The sequence below is a fragment of the Mustelus asterias genome, unplaced genomic scaffold (genome assembly GCF_964213995.1).
Source record: "Mustelus asterias unplaced genomic scaffold, sMusAst1.hap1.1 HAP1_SCAFFOLD_79, whole genome shotgun sequence".
NCBI classification, from domain to species: Eukaryota; Metazoa; Chordata; class Chondrichthyes; order Carcharhiniformes; family Triakidae; genus Mustelus; species Mustelus asterias.
Window position 1 is genome coordinate 856,636 of NW_027590137.1, and position 21,999 is coordinate 878,634.

The following is a 21,999-nucleotide window of genomic DNA, read 5'->3' on the forward strand; positions in this document are numbered from 1 at the left end:
TCCAGCCCAGCTACAGGGATTATTATCAGCAGAAACAAACCTCAAATGTCAGAATGAATGTGGCTCACTCCTGGATGTGATTAACAGCAGCAGGTACAGCAGAATCCACTCCCTGCATTCACTCGTGAAGTCGCTGGTGTGTCACCAGGTGGGAGGAGGTAGTGAATCCCTTCCCACACTCTGAGCAGGTGAATGGTCTCTCCCCAGTGTGAAGTCGCTGATGTGCTTTGAGGCTGGATGAATGTCTGAAGCTCTTTCCACAGTCAGTGCAGCTGAATGGCCTCTCCTCAGTGTGAACTCGCTGGTGTGTCACAAGGTTGGATGAATTAATGAATCGCTTCCCACACACGGAGCAGGTGAACGGCCTCTCTCCAGTGTGAACTCTCCTGTGTAATTGTAGGTTATACATCTGGACGAATCCCTTCCCACACACTGAGCAAGTGTATGGTCTCTCTCCAGTGTGAACTCGCTGGTGTAATGTTAGGCAGGATGATTGAGTAAATTCCTTCCAACACACGGGACACGTGAAGGGTCTCTCCCCTGTGTGGGTGCGTCGATGAGTTTCCAGTTTGGATGGGCAAGTGAATGCTTTCCCACAGTCTCCACATATCCACGGTTTCTCTATGATGTCAGTATCATCATGTCTCTCCATATTGAGTGATTAGTTGAAGCCTCGTCCACACACAGAACACATGCACAGATTCACATTGCTATGAATGGTGTGATGTTTTCTCAGGCTGTGTAACTGGTTAAAGCTCTTTCCACAGTCAGTTCACTGGAAAACTCTCACTCGGGTGTGTGTCTGTCTCAGTGCTTTTCCAGTCACACTGATGTTTGAAATCTTTTCCCGCATTCCACATTCAAAGGCTGATCGTGTTCAGGTGCTGGTGAATTGAGCGACTGTTAAATCTTGATTCAATTTTTCTGACTGTAAATCTTCCCCATCAAATATCCTGCAAAAGAAGAAGTTTACAAAACTACTGTCAGTCCAGGATAGAAATTCTGATCAGACAAGTCTAATTTCTAAGGAACAACTTTTCTGCTCTTGTTCCCCAAAACAGTAAATCTGTCCCATACACTCTCCCTCTTCCCTGAGCAGAGGGCGGCATGGTGGCGCAGTGGTTAGCCCTGTGCCTCACAGCCCCAGTGACCCGATTTGATTCCCAGCTTGGGTCACTGTCTGTGTGGAGTTTGCATGTTCTCCCGTGTCTGCATGGGTTTCCTGCAGGTGCTCTGGTTTCCTCCCACAGTCCAAACATGTGCGGGTTAGATAGATTGGCTATGCTAAATTACCCCTGAGTATCAGGGGGGCTAGCTAGGATAAATGCATGTGGTAATGGGGATAGGGCCTGGGTCGGATTGTGGTCAGTGCAGACTCAATGGGCCAAATGGCCTCCCTCTGCACTGTAGAATTCTATGAGATCCAAATGAAATGCGTATTTTTCATGCATCCTTACAACTAATTTGTACAAATCACTCCAAGGCCTGTTCCTATCTCTGGAATCACCTCTAACACTGTGCTGATTCTGGTTTCCTGCACATTCCCTATTTTAATCACTCCACCATTAGTGACTAGACCTTCAGTGCACAAGGATGACTTCTCAAAGAATTCCTACAGTGCAGAAGGAAACCATTTAGCCCATCAAGTCTACACTGACTCTGAATATTTTACCCCTGATCTGTACCCCACTAATCCCCCTTACCCGCACATCTTTGGACACGAAGGGGCAATATAGCATGGCCAATTCCCCTAAACGTCACATCTTTGGGCGGTGGGAGGAAACCGGAGCACCCAGAGGAAACCCACAGTCACAGGGATAACGTGCAAACTCCGCACAGACAGTGACCCAAGGCTGGGATCGAACCTGGGTCCCTGGAGCTGTGAGGCAGCAGTGCTAACCACCCTGATATTAATGGTGTTATACAAATAGAAGTTGTTGTTGGCTGTAACCCTAACTTCCGGTTTTACAACAACACATCGATTTTGTTATGAAATCAAACTCTGATTTTTTTTGTTCCCGTGGGTTATTCATTTGGTTTCACCCTCAACAAATACGGTGGCTGCGCATGCGTTGTTCCAATTTACCTCAATAAAGATGGCGGATGCGCATGCGCTTTGCAGTACACGGACCTTTATAAAGATGGCGGATTTGAACTCCGGCCTGAAACCATCAGAAGGTCTGAGGAATTTGCTTCGCAAATTGAGGGACTGTGGCCGACACCGGGTGTTTATAAAGCCTCACCATCCACCCGCAAACTCCATTTATGTTTCCGGTTTTATTTCAGGCTCTGGATCTGCACTCGGTCTTTGTAAAAATCTCCATTTAAAACCCGCTCGCTCGAGCTCCTTACCGTCTGCCGCAGGCACTGCGCATGCTCCAGCTCCAACCAGGATGGGGCCGTTAACCTGGGCCTGTTCCCGGGAGGGAGGGAGGGAGGGAGAAGCCCCGCAGCTGCAAACCAGGGAGCTGACAATGATTCTGAAGGGTTTGCGGATCCTCCCCAATCTCCAACCGCCGGCTCCAGCGCTTCACCCGGTGCTGAAATATTTGCTCCAGCCCCGCCCCTCATTCACTCCGATTGGTTGGAGGACCAGCCGCTCCCGCTCGGTCCTCCAGCACCGCCCCCTCTTCCTATTGGTCCGGAGCTGCCGTCAATCAGTCCCCGGGCATTGTGATGTGGAGCATGCGCAGTGTCATTGCTGTCCTTGGCGCTTGTTTGTCCCGGAGAAGCGGAGTCAGCGTTAGGCGGTGGCTGGGAGGATTTGGAAACACTTTGTGGATCCGCAAACCCTTCAGAATCATTGTCAGCTCCCTGGTTTGCAGCTGCGGGGCTTCTCCCTCCCTCCCTCCCGGGAACAGGCCCAGGTTAACGGCCCCATCCTGGCTCAGCCACTGGAGGATGGTTCACATCAGAGGATGGGGGAGGGGGACAATAAATAAGAGGTTACACTTTGTCCTCAAATCAATGAGGACTCTGATCTCTGGGAAGGAAGGAAACCCTGGGAGGTGGGCGGGGAGGATTCACAAACACCCGCTGGAGGCCCCAACACCCCCAATAAGACCCATTGGTTTTATTGTCAGTCTGCAGACAGGAGCTGGAGAACTGAACCCAGACAGAGGAGAGGGAGGGAGAAAACTGGGAGTGGAGGAAATAAATGGTGAGATGGGTTTGGATTTAAGCCAAGGGAGGAGGGAGAATTTGTGGGACAGGAATTTATTGATTTGGGGAGCAAGAGAGGAAGAAATGTTCCAGAGAATTAGAATTGTCTGTTCAAAATTTCTATCCTGGACTGACAGTGATTAATTTTGTAAACTCCTTTTACAGGTGAGGTGAAGAAACATCACATCAAAATCAGACAGAGTCTCGATTCACTTGGACTTAAATATCCTCAGACTTTGAATGTGGAAGGAGAAATGTTTGTCTTCTGTCTGGAGGAGAAGATTTCAAACACCAGTGTGACTGAAAAATCACCAAGATACACGCACACCCGAGTGAGAGTGTTTCAGTGAGTTGACTGTGGAAAGAGCTTTATCCAGTTACGCAGCCTTAAAAAAAATCACACCATTCACAGCAAGGAGAAACTACACGTGTTCTGTGTGTGGATGAGGCTTCAACTGATCGTTTAACCTGGAGAAACATAAGGACACCAGCACCATGGAGAAACCGTGGAAATGTGGGGACTGTGGGAAAGGATTCAGTTACCCTTCTCTGCTGGAAAACCATCGGCGCAGTCACACTGGGGAGAGACCGTTCACCTGTTCTGTCTGTGGGGAGGGATTCATTCAGTCATCGGGCCTTTGGTCTCACCAGAGAATTCACACTGAGGAAAAGCCATTCACCTGCACCTCCTGTGGGAAGAGGTTCAGGCATTCTTCAGCACTCACTGTGCACCAACGCACTCACACCGGGGAGAGACCATTCATCTGCTCCGTGTGTGGGAAGGGATTCACTCAGTCATTCCACCTGCTATCACACCAGCGAGTTCATACTGGGGAGAGGCTGTTCACCTGCTCCGACTGTGGGAAGGGATTCACTGGGTCATCCCACTTACTGTCACACCAGCGAGTTCACATTGAGGACAAACCATTCAGCTGCCCTGACTGTGGACGGAGTTTCAGACAGGCATCCTCCCTCATTACACACCAGCGAATTCACACTGGGGAGAGACCGTTTACTTGCTTTGTGTGTGGAAAGGGATTCACAGTTTTACCCACCCTGCTGAGACACCAGAAAATTCACACTGAAGAGAAGCCATTCAGCTGCACTGACTGTGGAAAGAATTTCAGGCAGTCATCCAACCTCACTGCTCACCGACGCACTCACACTGCAGAAAGACCATTCACATGCTCCGTGTGTGGGAAGGGATTCAATCGGTCATCCAACCTCTCTGCTCACCAGCGAGTTCACACAGGGGAGAGGCCATTCACTTGCTCCGTGTGTGGGAAAGGATTCGCAAAGTCTTTCAACCTGCTGGCTCACCAACGCACTCACACTAAGAGGCCATTCAACTGCTCTGTGTGTGGGAAGGGATTCACTCAGTCACAATGGCTCCTGAGACATCAACAAGTTCACAAGTGACTGCAGGGGTTGTATTTTGCTGTTTTTGCTGCTGTTCAGTATTGACAGTCTGACAATATTTTATTTCTGCTGATGTTAACAAATCCTATAACTAGCTGGAATTTAATATTCTGGAAGTGTCACTGATTTTCAGGGCTGCAATGCCACTTTTTAAAAGCACCACCAATGATCTTCCCCCTTAATTGAAGAACTCTCAACAGGAACCTGTTTAGAATAAAATTAAGAACTTTTGCTTCAATTCTAATTTGATCTTTGGGCAAAATCTACAATTCATTCTCTGAAAGATCCATCTGCAGGGCACAAAGTATTTATTTTCAATGCTTGTATTGAGATTTTCTGGAAAGCTACTCTTTGATTTTTAAGGGCTATTTTTTTGGTTTCCAGGGGATCGTTTTCCATTCTCAGTAACTCCTTTATTAGTGATGCAGTCACGTAGTAACATTACCTTTTGTGTTTCTGTTAGTTTACTTCTTTGAATAAGATAGCACAAATACTGAAGACTGTGTATATATTAAATCTTTTAAATTGGAATCTATGAATGATATTTTTTGTTAACTTATTTTAAAAATACTCCCATACTCTCTTTCCAAAATGAGAATTCTAACTATTTGACACAAGTTAACTGAATCAGATGTTTATTGGTTCAGACGGTGGAGCAGGAAAAATCTCTCCCGATTCTGATCTTCATTGTGTGTGGATTTACATTGATAACCCATCAATAACCTCACTAAACCAGCTGAGATCAGCTCTGACCGGGGATTCTGTATGTTTTCTGTGAACGTTAAACTGCAAATAAAAGCAGTTTAGAATATGAACCTGGATGAATGTATCTCAATTTCTAACGTGACGACCCAAGTGATTGTAAGTACGTTCACAATATCTGTTTACTCAAATTCCTGAGCTGTAAACCTCACCTTCTGAGATATATAAAAATAATCGAGACTTGTTCAGCAGAATGGGGAAAGCTCTGCCGATGGTTGGCTCATTCCTTTTGAGGCTCACACTGCTATGAAACTAGTTCTGTAGCAGGAAGACACAACTCCTCCACACGTCACTGATAGGCTGCTGAGTCTTTTCTCAAAATAGGTGGCAAAGCTGTTCCTCCAGTTTGAGACTCTGTCTCTGCAGATGTAGCAACATTGGGAGAGACAGAATCTGTGGTTGGAGGAGATGGTCCTCACAGTTTCTGTCTCTCCCATGTACAGAATGATTTATTTTCTTCCAGTAGTTCCTCCCAAGACAGAATTTCTGCGGGCCTTTTGGCAAGTCATGTTGCAGCTTTATAGAACCTCAGTTCGGCCCCACTTGGAATATAGTGTTCAATTCTGGTCGCCACACTACCAGAAAGATGTGGAGGCTTTGGAGAGGGTGGAGAGGGTACAGAAAAGATCTACCAGAATGTTGCCTGGCATGGAGGGCATTCGCTATGAGGAGAGGTTGGAGAAACTTGGCTTGTTCTCACTGGAACGACGCAGGTTGAGGGCGATCTGACAGAAGTCTACAAGATTGTGAGGGGCTTGGGCAAAGTGGATAGAAGCTTTTTCCCAGTGTAGAAGAATCAATTACTCGGGGGCATAGGTTTAAGGTGCGAGGTGCAAGGTTTAAAGGAGATGTACGAGGCAGATTTTTTACCCAGAGAGTGGTGGGTGCCTGGAACTCGCTGCCAGGGGAGGTAGTGGAAGCAGATACAATCGTGACTTTTAAGGGGCATCTTGACAAATACATGAATAGGGTGTGAATGGAGGGATATGGTCCCCAGAAGGGTAGGGGGTTTCAGTTCAGTTAGGCAGCGTGGTTGGTGCAGGCTTGGAGGGCTAAAGGGGGTGTTCCTGTGCTGTAATTTTCTTTGTTTTCTTTTGAGAGTGAATTCACCATCCACAGCCGTTCATTTTGAACCCTGGTTTGAAATATTCTCACTCTGGGTTTAAGGCTTCCTGGCGTAATACACAGATTTAGATCTTACCACCAAACACCAATTCATATCCTCATCCCAGTCCCAGAATTAAATGTGGTTGTCCAAACTGGAAAACATATATAATTTGACTCTTTTTAAACCTGATTCACCACACCCTGCCACACTAACTACAAGAGATTGTGTTTGGGACCAATTGTTCCATTGAAGTCTGTGTTGTTCTCAATGATGACAGTTTTAACCTCTCCATAACCTGTCCTAACCCTTCTGCCCTCCAGGGGGCTCTGTTTTTCTGATGGTGACATTCCCTGTTTACCCAGTCAGCCCTTGAATTGTTTGTGAATCCAGTCACATGTCGGTTAGACTGGATCAGGGCGGCAGATTTCCTTCCTTAAAGGGCATTAGAGAACCAGATGTGTTTTTACAACAATTAATTCATGCTCATCAATATTTTTATTGAAACGTGGTGGGATTCAAACCCAGGTCCCAAAATCATTATAATAAATAGAGAAAATGCTGGATAAACTCAGCAGGTCTGTTCTTTTCAGAACTCCAGCATCTGCTGGATTTTGCTTCACCTCCAAATCATTCCCCTGGATTACTCCTGCTCTGGCTCTAATTCCAGTCAGCTCAGACAACAAAAACAGGTTTCACAAAATCACAAACATTTTAAAAAAGAGGAAGACAAAAGGCAGGTAACTATAGGCCGGTAAGCTTAACTTCTGTCGGAGGGAAAATGCTTGGATCTATCATCAGGGAAAAAATAGCGAGACATCTGGATATAAATTGTCCCATTGGTAAGACGCAGCATGGGTTCATGAAGGGAAGGTCATGTTTGACTAATTTGGTGGAATTCTTTGAGAACATTACATGTGCAGTGGACAATGGGGAACTTGTGGATGTGGTGTATCTGGATTTCCAGAAGGCATTTGACAAGGTGCCGCACCAAAGACTGCTACATAAGATAAAGGTGCACAGTGTTACGGGTAATGTATTAGCATGGATAGAGGATTGGTTAACTAACGAAAAGCAAAGAGTGGGGGTAAATGGGTGTTTTTCTGGTTGGCGATCAGTGACCAGTGGTGTGCCTCAGGGATCAGTGTTGGGACCGCAATTGTTTACGATTTACATCGATGATTTGGAGTTGGGGACCAAGTGTAGTGTTTCAAAATTCGCAGATGACACGAAGAGCAAAGTGTGCAGAGGACGCTGAAAGTCTGCAAAGGGATATAGATAATCTATGTGAGTGGGCGAGGGTCTGGCAGATGGAGTACAATGTTGGTAAATGTGAGGTCATCCATTTTGGTAGGAATAACAGCAAAATGGACTGTTATTTAAATGGTAAAAAATTGCAGCATGCTGCTGTGCAGAGGGACCTGGGTGTCCTTGTGCAGGAATCTCAAAGAGTTGGTTTGCAGGTGCAACAGGTAATTAAGAAGGCAAATGGAATGTTGTCCTTCATTGCTAGAGGGATGGAGTTTAAAAACAGCAAGATTATGTTGCAGCTGTATAAGGTGCTGGTGAGGCCACACCTGGAGTACTGTGTACAGTTTTGGTCTCCTTACTTGAGAAATGATATACTGGCACTGGAGGGGGTGCAGAGGAGATTCACGAGGTTGATTCCGGAGTTGAGAGGGTTGGCTTATGAGGAGAAACTGAATAGACTGGGGCTATACTCATTGGACTTCAGAAGAATGAGGGGAGATCTTATAGAAACATATAAGATTATGAAGGGAATAGATAAGATAGAGGCAGGGAAGTTGTTTCCACTGGCGGGTGAAACTAGAACTTGGGGGCATAGCCTCAAAATAAGGGAAAGCAGATTTAGGACTGAGTTGAGGAGGAACTTCTTCACACAAAGGGTTGTGAATCTGTGGAATTCCCCGCCCAGTGAAGCAGTTGGGGCTACCTCATTGAATGTTTTTAAGGCAAGGATAGATAAATTATTAAACAGTAAAGGAATTAAGGGCTATGGTGAGCGGGCGTGTAAGTGGAGCTGAGTCCACAAAAAGATCAGCCATGAGGGCTCGAGGGGCCAGATGGCCTACTCCTGCTCCTAGTTCTTATGTTCTTCCCACAATCCCCACATTTCCATGGTATCTACCTGTGACTGCAAATTATGTTCCAAAAGGCCAGATGATTGGTTGAAGCTTTCACCACACCTGACTAAACCTCTGACTAACCTGCCTAAAACTGAGGATAAAGTATTGGTGTCTGTAAGGGCTAAAACAATACCCTTGGCTTCCTTGGAGATCTGTGGCACCAAGTTCAAAACTCTTCATGAATCATCCTCTTGGCCTCTAGCTTGTCAACTGCCCATGAGAATCTTATATGTTTCAGAATGTTCACTACTCATTCTTCCAAACCCAATGAGTATAGGTGCAACCCTTCCCCAAAAGATGAGTTGGATTCTGCGGCATCACTTGCCCCGAGGTCAAAGGCCCTTTGTGTGGTCCACCCCCCGGCCTGCTACGATTCCTGTGGTGGGTGGGATGGGAGAATTCTCCCCTACACCTTCACAACCTTTCCTCAAAAGACAACACCTTCATCTTAGGAATGGGCCTGGTGAACTTTCTCTGAACTCATTCCAATGAAAGCATGTCATTCCATAAGTAGGGAGACCAGAACCGTAGACAGTATTCCAGCTGCTATCTCAGCAATGTCCTGTGTAGGTGCAGCAAGTTCCCTTTTTCAAACTCTACCCCCTTGCAGTAAAGTCCAACACTCCATTTGCCGCCTTCTTTACTTGCTGTACCTTCATCCTATTTTTTCACGATACATGTACAAGGACACCCAGAATCCTCTCTACGGCAGTATTCTTCAGTTTCTGTATATTTATAAATTGTTTGTTTCTCTATTCTTCCTGCCAAAGTGGAAAAGCTCCCACTTTCCCGCACTATACTCCATCTGCCATTTTTCTGTCCATTCAGGTAACTTATCTGTGTCCCTTACAGATTTTTTGTAATAACCTCACAACTTGCTTTTCTACCTATCTTTGTATCATCAATTCTGGCTTCATCCAAGTCATTGATCAAGGTGGCTGTTTTTCTCTCTCTCAGTTGTGGGTGATATTTGTCTCTATTCTCCTGGAAACTGAATGAATCTTGTTCCAAACTGGGTTCAATATCAGACATTTCAGGGAGTCAGGAATCATTCGCCCCTGAACCTACACTGGTAAAACCCCAGACAGTTCCTCAGTAAGGATTTTTCTGGTTCCTCACCATATATTAGTCAGGATACTGAAACCCAGCTTTTTTACAGTCCACTCCTGGAGGTCCCACTCCCTGAGCCTACAACATTCAGCAGTGTCAGTGCTGAAGTTTCACAGTGGGAGTGATTCCCAGAGTAACTGTCAATCATATCACCATTGATGTCCAGGTTTGTGTATTTTTAGTTATCCTGATGTCTAACACACACACATCAATAAAACAGGGAATTCCTGCAAACAAACTGCAGCTTCTTCTCTATCTGGAGATCCAATGTTTGTTGAATAATTGTCCCAGCGGTTAACAGGCTCCTGTGAACTCATCCAACTCGTATTTTAATACTGACTTTAACAAATATATTTTAAATAGGTTTATTTTAAATAAGTTAAAACCAGCCTTAAAATGGTAGATATAGTATAATAACCACAGTACTTTTCAGACTGGAAACTTTAACCTGCTGTTTCACTTTGATTTAGGAGCAGATCCCAGTTTTACACCAATCTCTGATTCATGTATCCAGCATTCACCGTCATTCTAAAAGCAGAAGTTGCTGCAAAATCTCAGTAAGTCTGACAGAATCTGTAAAGACAGGAACAGTTAATGTTTCCAGTTGAATGTGACTCTTCTTCAGTGTCAAAACATTAGCTCTGTTTCTCTCTCCAGAGATGCTGTCAGACCTGCTGAGTTTTTACAGCACTTCTTGTTTTTATTTACGAGTTCAGGACTCAGACAAGACAATCCACAATACAAATCTTACAACTGGGCCAGGGTTTATTAACATCAGCAGAAACAGACACCAATGAAAATGGTTGGGACCTCGATGAGATTAACAGCAAAATTCAGTCCTTGCAGTCACTCGTGAACATGATGGTGTTTCAGCAGGTGAGGTGACTGAGTGAATCCCTTCCCACACACGGAGCAGGTGAATGGCCTGTCCCCAGTGTGAATTCGCTGGTGCTTTATCAGGTTGGATGATTTGACTGAATCCCTTGCCACAATCAGAGGAGGTGAATGGTCTCTCCCCAGTGTGAACTCGCTGGTGCCTCCGCAGGCTGGATGAATCAATAAATCCCTTCCCACAACTGGAGCAAGTGAATGGCCTCTCTCCAGTGTGACTTGGCTGGTGTTTTAGCAGGTTGAATAACTGAGTAAATCCCTTCCCACACTCGGAGCAGATAAATGGCCTCTCCCTATTATGAATTCTCTGGTGTTTCAGCACGTCGGATGAATCAGTGAATCCCTTCCCACAATCAGAGCATCCTCCCCATTGGCCAACTGTGAGAATGAACAAAATGCAGTCCTGGATGTAACTGAGAGCAGAAATAATAACAGCAGAATCCAACCCCTGGAATCACTCGTGAACTCGTTGGTGTCTCAGCAGGTGGGATGACCGAGTGAATCTCTTCCCACACTGAGAGCAGGTGAATGGCCTCTCCCCAGTGTGAACTCGCTGGTGTATCCGCAGGCTGGATAATCGAGTGAATCTCTTCTCACATTGAGAGCAGGTGAACAGCCTCTCCCCAGTGTGAACTCGCTGGTGGCTCAGCAGGCTGGATGAATCACAGAATCCCTTCCCACACTGAGAGCACATGAACAGCCTCTCCCCAGTGTGAACTCGGTGGTGTGACTGCAGATGGGATGACCGAGTGAATCCCTTCCCACACTGAGAACACGTGAACGGTCTCTCTCCAGTGTGAACTCCCTGGTGTGACCGCAGGTGGGATAACTGAGTGAATCCCTCTCCACACTGAGAGCAGGTGAACGGCCTCTCCCCAGTGTGGCTGCGCCGATGAGCTTCCAGCTGTGATGGGGCTCTGTATCTCTTCCCACAGTCCCCACATTTCCATGGTTTCTCCATGGTGCAGGTGTCCTTGCCTCTCTCTTGGGTGGACAATCAGTTGAAGCCTCGTCCACACACAGAACACGGGTACAGTCTCTCCCCGCTGTGAATGATGTGATATTTATTCAGGCTGTGTAACTGGTTAAAGCTCTTTAGTCAGTGCGCTGGAACACTCTCACTCGAGTGTGGCAGTGTGTTGGTGCTTTTCCAGTCACACTGATGTTTGAAATCTTTTCAAATCAACAGACTGGACAACCTTTTCTCCTTCTAGATTCAAAGGCCGATGATATTCAGGTCCCAAGGAATATGACTCTGTCAGATCTGACGTGACGTTTGAGATTTCGGCCTGTGATTCCTCTTTCAATATCCTGTAAAACAAGTTTACAAAAGTCATCAGTATCAGTACAGGATAGAAATTCAGAACAGACAATTCTAGTTTCTATGGAACATTCTTTCCTATTTCAGTCCCAAAAAGCTGTGAATCTCCATCCCACACACTCTCCCTCCATTCTCACTCTGCTGTATCTAATATTCACCCTCCCAATTCTCCTGAAGGTGCTGATTGAGGCTGATTGACAGATCCAGGCTCACTGCTTCCTGTCCTGGACACAGGGACCATAACAAATAGGAGCTGCAGTCGGCCATTTGGCCCATCGAGTCTTTTAAACTATTCAATTAGATAATTTGTTCATCTACCTCAGCATCATTCTCCCCACACTAAACCCATATCTCTTGATATCTTCAATATCTAGAAACCAATCAATCTCTCTCTTGAAAATAGTTGATGACTGAGGTTTCACTGTCCTCAGGGGTTGAGAATTCCAAAGCTTTACCACATCCTTGAGTGAAGAAATCCCCCCACATCTTAGCTTTTGCTCCATCTTCTTGTCTGTTCCCCATAACCCTTGACACCCTTGTCATCAAAGATCTGTCTAACTGGAATATATTCAATGATCCTCAGCCTCCACTGGTCCCTGTGGAAGAGAAATCCAAAAGACTAACAACCCCCTGAGGGAAGAGATTTCTGGAAATATATAACGGAGCTACAGTTCCATATTACAAGATATTCAGATCCCAAGGAATATGACTCTGTCCAGACGTGATGGTTGAGATTTTTGCCTGTGATTCCTCGTTCAAAATCCTGTGAAATGAGTTTGCAAAAGTCATCACAGTCAGTATAGGATAGAAATTCAGAGCAGACAATTCTAGTTTCTATGGAACATTGTTTCCTATTTCATTCCCAAAAAGTTGTAAATCTCCATCCATATCTATGGATTCTATTTAAAAATGAAAGTGGATGGGCACTTGAAGGAAATACTTTCAGGAGAATGGGGATATAGAGTGGGAATGGGACTAGAATGTTATACAGAGAGTCAGCATGGACTCGAGTTACCAAATGGATTCCTTCTGTGCTGTAATGACTTTATGACTGGAAATGTATAACATTGCTACAGTATTATATTACAATGCAAGAAATAATAAATATATTTTATTACAGAAACATAAATAATATATCTAATCTGGGTTCCATATAATAACACGAGACATATCTCTGTCCTATATTAATTTACTGTCCCCTTAAATGTCAGCCATCGCCTGCCCTTTAATTGTGAACATTAGGAAAGAGACCATCCTTTTAGACAGAAAGAAGATTAATGTTTCAGGGTGGGCAGAATGAATTACAGGGAATAAAAATGTATCAGATTTTGTTGGTCAATATAAGCTCAGAAGTGGAAGGGAAATGATCTCCAGTGGAAGAGGAACAATTCCTGAACATTGTAAGACTAAACTGGTAACTCAGCAGTGAATAGAGTTGTGAAGTGGTAAAAACCTCATGAAGACAGAACTTGCAGAAATAATAGTTAAAATACACCCATTATTAGAGGTAGAGGAAGGTAGACAATGGCAGAGAGCTGATCAGGGAGGGCAGAGGTGAAACAGAGAAATGGATGGCCGTTTAAAAATTCATAAAAAACATGGTTAGCAAGTTTGCAGACGATACTAAATTAGGAGGTATCGCTGATAACAAAGAGGGTTATGAAAAATTACAGGGGGATCTTGATCAGTTAGGGAAGTGGGTCGATGATTGGCAAATGGATTTCAGTACAGATAATACAGAGTACAGAGGCACAACCTCAGGCTAAAGGGACAATCCTTTAAAACAGAGATAAGGATGCTGCACATTTAGACAGAGTAGCATAAGTTTCAGAGTCCAACATTTTATACTTCATTGCTTCTTTTACTGTGCAATTGTAATGCCACCCTCTTGGAAAACAAAGCCTGACAGGTGTGTCTGAATGCTGGCTGTGTGCCTCAGAAAGTTGTATATTTTAAAGTTCAGCGGGGACCCCCCCAGCAGATGATCGGTCACACCCCCTCTCCTCCCCTCCCCAGGGGATGAGACGTCACACCCCCTCTCCCCGCCCCCCCCCCCCCCCCCCCCCAGGGGATGAGACGTCACACCCCCTCTCCTCCCCTCCCCCCAGGGGATGAGACGTCACACTCCCTCTCCTCCCCTCCCCCCAGGGGATGAGACGTCACACCCCCTCTCCTCCCCTCCCCCCAGGGGATGAGACGTCACACCCCCTCTCCTCCCCTCCCCCCAGGGGATGAGACGTCACACTCCCACTCCTCCTCCCACCCCCCTCCCGCCCCGACCAGAGGATGACCTGGGTCAGAGAGCCATTGCAGTCTCTGACCCCTGCTCTTTGGAGGCTGCTGCGGCGAATGCAGACTTTTATTTTGCAGGTAGGTAAAAGCGTGGACGCGGGTCGGGCCAGAAGAAGGTAAAGTGGGATTTGACGGTAGAGTTGGGCGCGCGGTTCATTAAGTCGATTTAAATGCATGCAAATGCATTTAAATCGGCGGGCTGCCCGATTCAGGCGTGGGCCCTGGTGTTGGTAAAGCCGCGATGTGCTCGGAATCGGGCGCAGATCGTGGTATAGGCCCGATGCCCAACTTTACCGCGATTTCGCACTTGAAAACAGGCACGAAGGTTTGGTAAAATCCGGCCCATAGTCTTTTTCCCAGGGTTGGGGAATTGAAAACTGGAGGGCATAGGTTTAAGGTGAGAGGGAAAAGATTAAAAGGGACCTGAGGGGCAACTTCTTCATGCAGAGGCTGGTGTGTACATGGAATGAGCTGCCAGAGAAAGTGGTTGAGGCAGGTTCAATAGCAACATTTAAAAAGCATTTGGATAAGTCCATGGATTGGAAAAGATTAGAGGGATATGAGCCAAACATGGGCAATTGGGACTAGCTGGGAGGGCACCATGGTTGGCATGGATCAGTTGGGCCCAAGGGCCTGTTTCCGTGCTGTAGTGCTCTATGACTCTATGTGCTGGCTGCGTCAGCATCTGTCGCCCAGAACTCATTGCCCTTGAACTGAGTGGCTTGCATTGCTGGGGGATGTGGTAATTTCCTTCTTTAAAGGACATTATTAAATCAGATGGATTTTCATGACAATTGTCATCAATGGACTTCTAATTCTAGATTTTTACTGAATACAAATTTCAACATCTGCAGTTGTGGGATTCGATCCCAGGGTTCTCAGTGCATTGCCCTGGATCCCTGTATTACTAATCCAATGACATTATCACTGCACCATTGCCTCCCCATCCATGGCAAAGGAGTCAGCCTGAGATCCATGGAATCAGAGAATGCACTAAATTTAAATTAATGCCCAGTAACACTCACCCCAAAGTAATTTCATTGTTTTCTAATTTTAAATCTCCTGCTGGAGTCTGCAGCTGCAAAGATCTGAGAGATTGATGTCCAGGAAAAATGTTGCAGTCTTCAAATCTTCTCCCTGTAAAGAAGAAGGCCTATAGTGTGTTAGCTTTTATTTACAGGGGGTTGGAGTTTAAGAGCCATGGGGTTATGCTGCAACTGTACAGGACCTTGGTGAGACCACATTTGGAATATTGTGTGCAGTTCTGGTCACCTCACTATAAGAAGGATGTGGAAGCGCTGGAAAGTGTGCATAGGAGATTTACCAGGATGCTGCCTGGTTTGGAGGGTAGGTCTTATGAGGAAAGGTTGAGGGAGCTAGGGCTGTTCTCTCTGGAGCGGAGGAGGCTGAGCGGAGACTTAATAGAGGTTTATAAAATGATGAAGGGGATAGATAGAGTGAACGTTCAAAGACTATTTCCTCGGGTGGATGGAGCTATTACAAGGGGGCATAACTATAGGGTTCGTGGTGGGAGATATAGGAAGGATATCAGAGGTAGGTTCTTTACGCAGCGAGTGGTTGGGGTGTGGAATGGACTGCCTGCAGTGATAGTGGAGTCAGACACTTTAGGAACATTTAAGCGGTTATTGGAAAGGCACATGGAGCACACCAGGATGATAGGGAGTGGGATAGCTTGATCTTGGTTTCAGATAAAGCTCGGCACAACATCGTGGGCCGAAGGGCCTGTTCTGTGCTGTACTGTTCTATGTTCTAAATGACAAAAGTTATAGGTGTAATTCAAGGTTAGAAATTCAGGACAGAATTTATTTTGGTCTGAGTTTGCTGTGTGTAAATCTTTCCCTTCTAACCCCCTGTAAAAGGAGTTTCCAAAATCCATCAGCATCTGTCCAGGACAGAAATTCAAAACATTCTCTCCTCTTATCTGGCACAGAATTACTTTAGCTGGGACAAAACTGCAGTGGAGGCATTTCGAGGAAGATCCAGTTGGTTGATTCCTGAAATGAGGAGTTTTGTCTTTGAGGATGAGCAGCTTGGGCCTGTACTCTTTGGAGTTTAGAAGAAACATAGAAACATAGAAACCCTACAGTGCAGAAGCAGGCCATTCGGCCCATCGAGTCTGCACCGACCACAATCCCACCCAGCCCCTACCCCCACATATTTACCCGCTAATCCCTCTAACCTACGCATCTCAGAATTCTAAGGGGCAATTTTTAACCTGGCCAATCAACCTAACCCGCACATCTTTGGACTGAGAAGTTATTGCTACATCTGGGAATTTAAGGGCGGCACGGTGGTTAGCACTGCTGCCTCACAGTACCAGGGTCCCAGGTTCAATTCCAGCCTTGGGTCACTGTCTGTGTGGAGTTTGCACATTTTCTCTCCATGTCTGTGTGGGTTTCGTCCAGGTGCTCCCGTTTCCTCCCACAGTCCAAAGATGTGTGGGTCAGGTGGATTGGCCATGATAAATTGACCCTAGTGTCAAATGCGTGGGGATGGGGCCTGGGTGGGATTGTGGTCAGTATGCTCAATGGGCCAAATGGACTCCTTCTGCACTGCAGGGATTCTATGATTCATATGATATAAGGTGCTTGACAAGGTAGATGCTGAGAGGATGTTTCCTCAGGTGTGGAAATCAAGTAAAAATAAAGGATCTCAAATTTAAGATGAAGAGAGAACTTTTCTCTCAGCGGGTTGTTGATCTTTGGAACTCTGACTTCACCAGAGAGGATTGGAGGCAGGTCATTGAATATATTCAAAGCTGAGGTTCTGATCCACAAGAAAGTCAAGGATATGGACGGGGTGGGGGAGCAAAGTAGACATGATCTTATTGAATGATGCAGCAATCTCGATGGGCCGAATGACGGGCTCCTGTTCCGAATTCTTATTCTGATGTTGTTGGATAGCTGCGCATGCGCCCTGCTACCTATTGTCCCCCTGAAGATCGAGGTTCTGAACCAGCCCCTGAAACCACGCCCATTGTGACCCGCCACCGACAGCAGCGCATGCGCTCTCCTTCCTCGCTGAAACAAGATGGCGGCAGATAACCGGGACCTGTTCCCGGGATAAACGCTTGGGAGCTGGAAGCCCGGGACCGGCAGGGTCTTATTAGGGCCGTGCGGCCTACAGCGGATGTTTGTGAAACCATAGCTCCCTCCCTCCCCCGACTCCCGGCTCCATTTCTCCCGCAGCCCCACAGACTCACCTGGGGATAAAAGCATCTCCCGCACTCGCACGGATGCGGTCAAAGTGACACTGCGCACGCGCGTGACATAGGACTGCACCTGCGCAATAGGCTCCTGTGGAATGAATAGGACACTTTCACACCCGCAAGGGCACCTGGGAACTAATGCCGTCATTGTCAAAGACAATAATAGGAAATTATCTTGTTCAATGAAGATCAATTAATTTTTAAAAATGCATTCCTCGGAATTTGTGCGCTGCCATTCTCTACTTCTAAAATTGATTTAAACCAGTGCTCTCCTGTGGGAATACCCCGAGTTTTTAAAACTTTTCCCACTGGTTTCCCTCTCTCTCTCTTCTCTCCTGAAGGTGCTCATACTGGTTGGGTAAATCCCACAGAGATTGGTTTCTTTCACTTTCTTTCTCCTGATGCTAAATATTCTGTTTTATGGAATGATACATCACAGATGGAAACCATTTGGCTCATCCTGCCCAGTCGGGCTGTCTTTAAGATCTATCCAATTAATCCCACAGCCCTGCTGGCAGAGTGAGAACAATGTATATATACTGCAGCAATGCAGGAGGTGAATGGAAAATGTTTTCTAGTTGCATACCTCTCAGACACACTCACCCCTAGAAAGATAAATTGGCCTGTGTACTAAGCAGATATTAAGGTTCCACTTAAAATTAAAACAGAAGGTGCTGGAAAAATGCAGCAGTCACCGGGGCCGAGTTTATGGTCAAAATGATGATGCTGAGCTGCCGTTAGAAAATAACCAGCAATCCAACAAGCCACTCAAAATATTGAATCAAACAAAATTGATCAAAGATTGAGCCAAAGTATTCTGTTTTCCAACATGGTGCTATGATTTTTTATGATTGTGAGAACATTAAAACAATTACCTGGTGTAGTCCGGGTTTATTTTATACTCACTCCTACCCATTGCTGTCAACCAGAGGGTTGGTTGTAGGGATTCGCATTCTAATCAGGATTGTGTAACTTGATTTTGTGTCTGTGCCCTGTTTGAGAGCACATTTCCACTCCATCTGACGAAGGAGCAGCACTCCGAAAGCTAATGGTATTTGCTACCAAATAAACCTGTTGGACTTTAACCTGGTGTTGTTAAAACTCTTACTGTGTTCACCCCAGTCCAACGCCGGCATCTCCACATTATGAATATCTTTGCCAGTGCAGTGCCGGGTACTGGGCTGTACATCCCAGTGAGTGGCTGATAGAATAAAACAACATGTTCTTTGATTTGTCAGAATAGGTAGTGATTTGTTTCAGCAGCCCACACTCACAAAACCAAAAATACAATGTTTACTGTGATTACAGATTGGGCAGCACTTGCTGAACAATCCTGAGTGTGCCAATAGCTACATTCAGAATCAATTGAAGATAATCAGTCGAGTTCATAATATGGCTCAGTTGTAGTTGCGAGAAGCAACTTACATTTATACACAGCGATCCTTTCCTGCAAACAAAAGGAGAATTTTCAAGCCTTGTACCTGTTTTGAATTTCCCAGAAGCTTGAAAAACCTACAGTAATGCTTCAAGTCAATGAGAGTCCACCAATTGTGATCATTTGACATTTGGCATTCTTCTGTTTGTCCTGATGAGTGCATGATGAAGAGATTCAGCAACAGGTCTCTCTTTTCTGCAATATTCAAGTTCAGTACTAACAAGTATCTGTGCATTGTTTTATGTTCCTTCATAATTAAATGTGATCGTGGAAGTGTCACTGTGAATAATGAGCAAGTCAGTAAGAATTGTCAGTATTTCTAATTGAAAATATTAAGCAGTGGAACCTTTCAGACATTGAATTGTACAGGTTGCACCAAACAGCAATTTAAGATTGCAGGAAAAGTTCATAAACTTATTATAAACAAGCCTGTTGAGAGTTCCTGTATTTAAAAAAAAATCACAGATGGTGCTTTTAAAAAGGGACACAGCAGCCCTGAAAATCAGTGACATTTCAGAATATTAAACTTCAGCCAGTTGCAGCGATTGTTAATGTCAGCAGAAACCAACCAAATATTGTCAGACTATCAATCCTGGATGTGATTAACAGCTGCAGTAATAGCAAAATCCAACTCCTGCAGGCAATTGTGAACTTGCAGATGTGTCAGCAAGTGGGATGACCGAGTGTATCCCTTCCCACACACAGAGCAGGTGAATGGCCTCTCCCCAGAGTGGGTGAGCTCATGTAAATGCAGGCTGCCAGACTGAGTGAATCCCTTCCCACACATGGAGGAAGTGAATGGTCTCTCCCCAGTGTGAGTGCGTTGATGTGCAGTGAGGATTGATAACTGCCTGAAACTCTTTCCACAGTATGTGCAAATAAATGACTTCTCCTCGGTGTGAATTCGCTGATGTGACAGGAGGCCGGATGAATTGGTGAATTCCCTCCCACATGTGGAACAGGTGAACGATCTCTCCCCAGTGTGAACTCGCTGATGTGCACTGAGGTTGGATGAACACGAGAACCCCTTTCCACAGGTGGAGCAGCTGAACGGCCTCTCCTCAGTGTGAGTTCGCTGGTGTAACAGCAGGTGGGATGAGGTAGTGAATCCTTTCCCACACACAGAACAGATGAATGGCCTCTCTCCAGTGTGACTGTGTCTATGGTTTTCCAGCAAGTATGGATAATTGAATCCTTTATCACAATCATCACATTTCCATGGTTTCTCCATTTTCCCAGCCCCAATGTGACCGTGTCGATGGGTTTCCAACCGGGATGGAGAATTGAATCCTTTACCACAATCCTCACATTTCCACGGTTTGTCCATGGTGCTGGTATCCTTCTGTCTCTCCAGGTTGGATGATTAGTTGAAGCCTCATCCACATACAGACCACGTGTATGGTTTCTCCCCACTGTGAATGGTGTGATGTTTTTCAGGCAGTGTAACTGGTTAAAGCTCTATCCACAGTCAGTTCACTGGAGCACTCTCACTTGGCTGTGTGTGTGTGTCTCAGTTCTTTTTCTGTCACATTGAATTTTGAAATTTTCTTCCACTGACAAAACAGGGAATGATTTCTCCCTCCACTGTCAAAAGCAATCATATTTAGGTCTTGATGAATCGAATGGCTCTGTCAGACTTTGATCTGAAGTTTTGTTTGAGTTTCCTGTCTGTGAATCCTCCTCTTGTAGTTCCCTGCAAAAAGAGTTTTTAAAAACTACTTCAGAGCTGACAATTTCAGTTTCCACAAAACATTTCTCTATCTCATTTATCTTGAGCTGTAATCCCCATCCCACACACTCTCTCTTGTCCCTGAGCTGAAATCAAACTCATTGCCCCATCTCCACTCTGAGCCCAGCTCCCTCTCCCTCCAGCTGGATTCAGTCCTCCAGACCATGTACAGATTGAGAGTACAATCAAGGAGTCAATTATTTTCCTTCCAAGTCAGGGGACGTGCAGCCCCACTGACTCTGTTGTTACCACAATGGGCACATGTGCTCTGCTCACTAATGAAACACCACGGTGACCATTAACATGGGCCTGTTCCGAGGAAAGGCTCCATTTCATTTGTGCCACAACAGCAGGGGAATTACCTCCTGCACAGGCACAAAGGTATCATCAGTCACAGAAAATAATTGCAGCTGGTGTCTCAAACCTCATTTTACCATTTGCTCCCAGACATTCTCAATTCAATTTTGAAATGCAAACTGAAATCTGCAATTATGGGGTAAATTAAAACACATTTTAATGGTCATTTTCAGAATGACTATTCCCGAGTATTAATTCCCAAGTCAGTAAATTAAAATTCTCATCAGCAATGTAGGCGGCACAGTGGTTAGCACTGCTGCCTCACAGCTCCAGGGACCTGGGTTCGATTCCCAACCTGGGTCGCTGTCCGTGTGGAGTCTGCCCATTCTCCCCATGTCTGCGTGGGTTTTCTCCAGATGCTCCGGTTTCCTCCCATCGTCCAAAGATATGCCAGTTAGGTGCATTGGCTATGCTAAATTGCCCCTTAGTGTCCTGGGATGAGTAGGTTAGAGGGATTAGCGGGTTACATATGTGGGGTTCTGGGAATACGGCCGAGGTGGGATTGTTGTCAGTGCAGACGCGACGGGCCGTATAACCTCCTTCAGCACTGTAGGGATCCTATGAAATACATTGGGAGAATTGCTGTTTTAATGGGTATTTTCACAAGTGCTATAAAATGATTTTTCAAAACAAATTAATATTTTCTTCAACAGATCATTAATAAATAAAAAGTATTTAATAAAACAACCACCCAGTGTGGGGTTCAGGATTCTAACTCAGGGTTTCTGAGCTCCAGGAATCACGAACTGAACCAGCCGGGAATTGTCTCCACAAAACTTCCCCAACTCCCTCCCGGGAAAAAGCTGCAAACCCGGGAGCTGCAGCTTTTTACTGGGGGTGTTGGGGCCTCCAGCGGGTGTTTGTGAATCCTCCCCGCCCACCTCCCAGGGTTTCCTTCCTTCCCAGGGATCAGAGTCCTCATTGATTTGAGGCCAAAGTGTAACCTCTTATTTATTGTCCCCCTCCCCCATCCTCTGATGTGAACCATCCTCCAGTGGCTGAGCCAGGATGGGGCCGTTAACCTGGGCCTGTTCCCGGGA

At 45.6% G+C, this 21,999-nt stretch overlaps 3 protein-coding genes across 3 annotated transcripts in view; 2 read left to right on the forward strand and 1 right to left on the reverse strand.

The window, feature by feature from the left end:
- The window catches only part of LOC144483793 (uncharacterized), a 34,087-nt gene extending 32,253 nt beyond the window's left edge, over window positions 1-1,834 (reverse strand). Inside the window, 1 exon segment of the mRNA XM_078202333.1 lies at window positions 123-1,834. Coding sequence (XP_078058459.1) covers window positions 123-652 — 530 coding nt within the window. The 5' untranslated portion in view covers window positions 653-1,834.
- The window catches only part of LOC144483839 (uncharacterized), a 259,901-nt gene that overhangs the window by 113,441 nt on the left and 124,461 nt on the right, over window positions 1-21,999 (forward strand). The gene's annotated exons all lie outside the window — the stretch shown is intronic.
- Window positions 3,247-4,585, forward strand: LOC144483826 (uncharacterized). The gene has a single exon (XM_078202373.1). It carries the CDS (start codon window positions 3,658-3,660, stop codon window positions 4,579-4,581), a length of 924 nt encoding a protein of 307 aa, XP_078058499.1. The 5' UTR covers window positions 3,247-3,657; the 3' UTR covers window positions 4,582-4,585.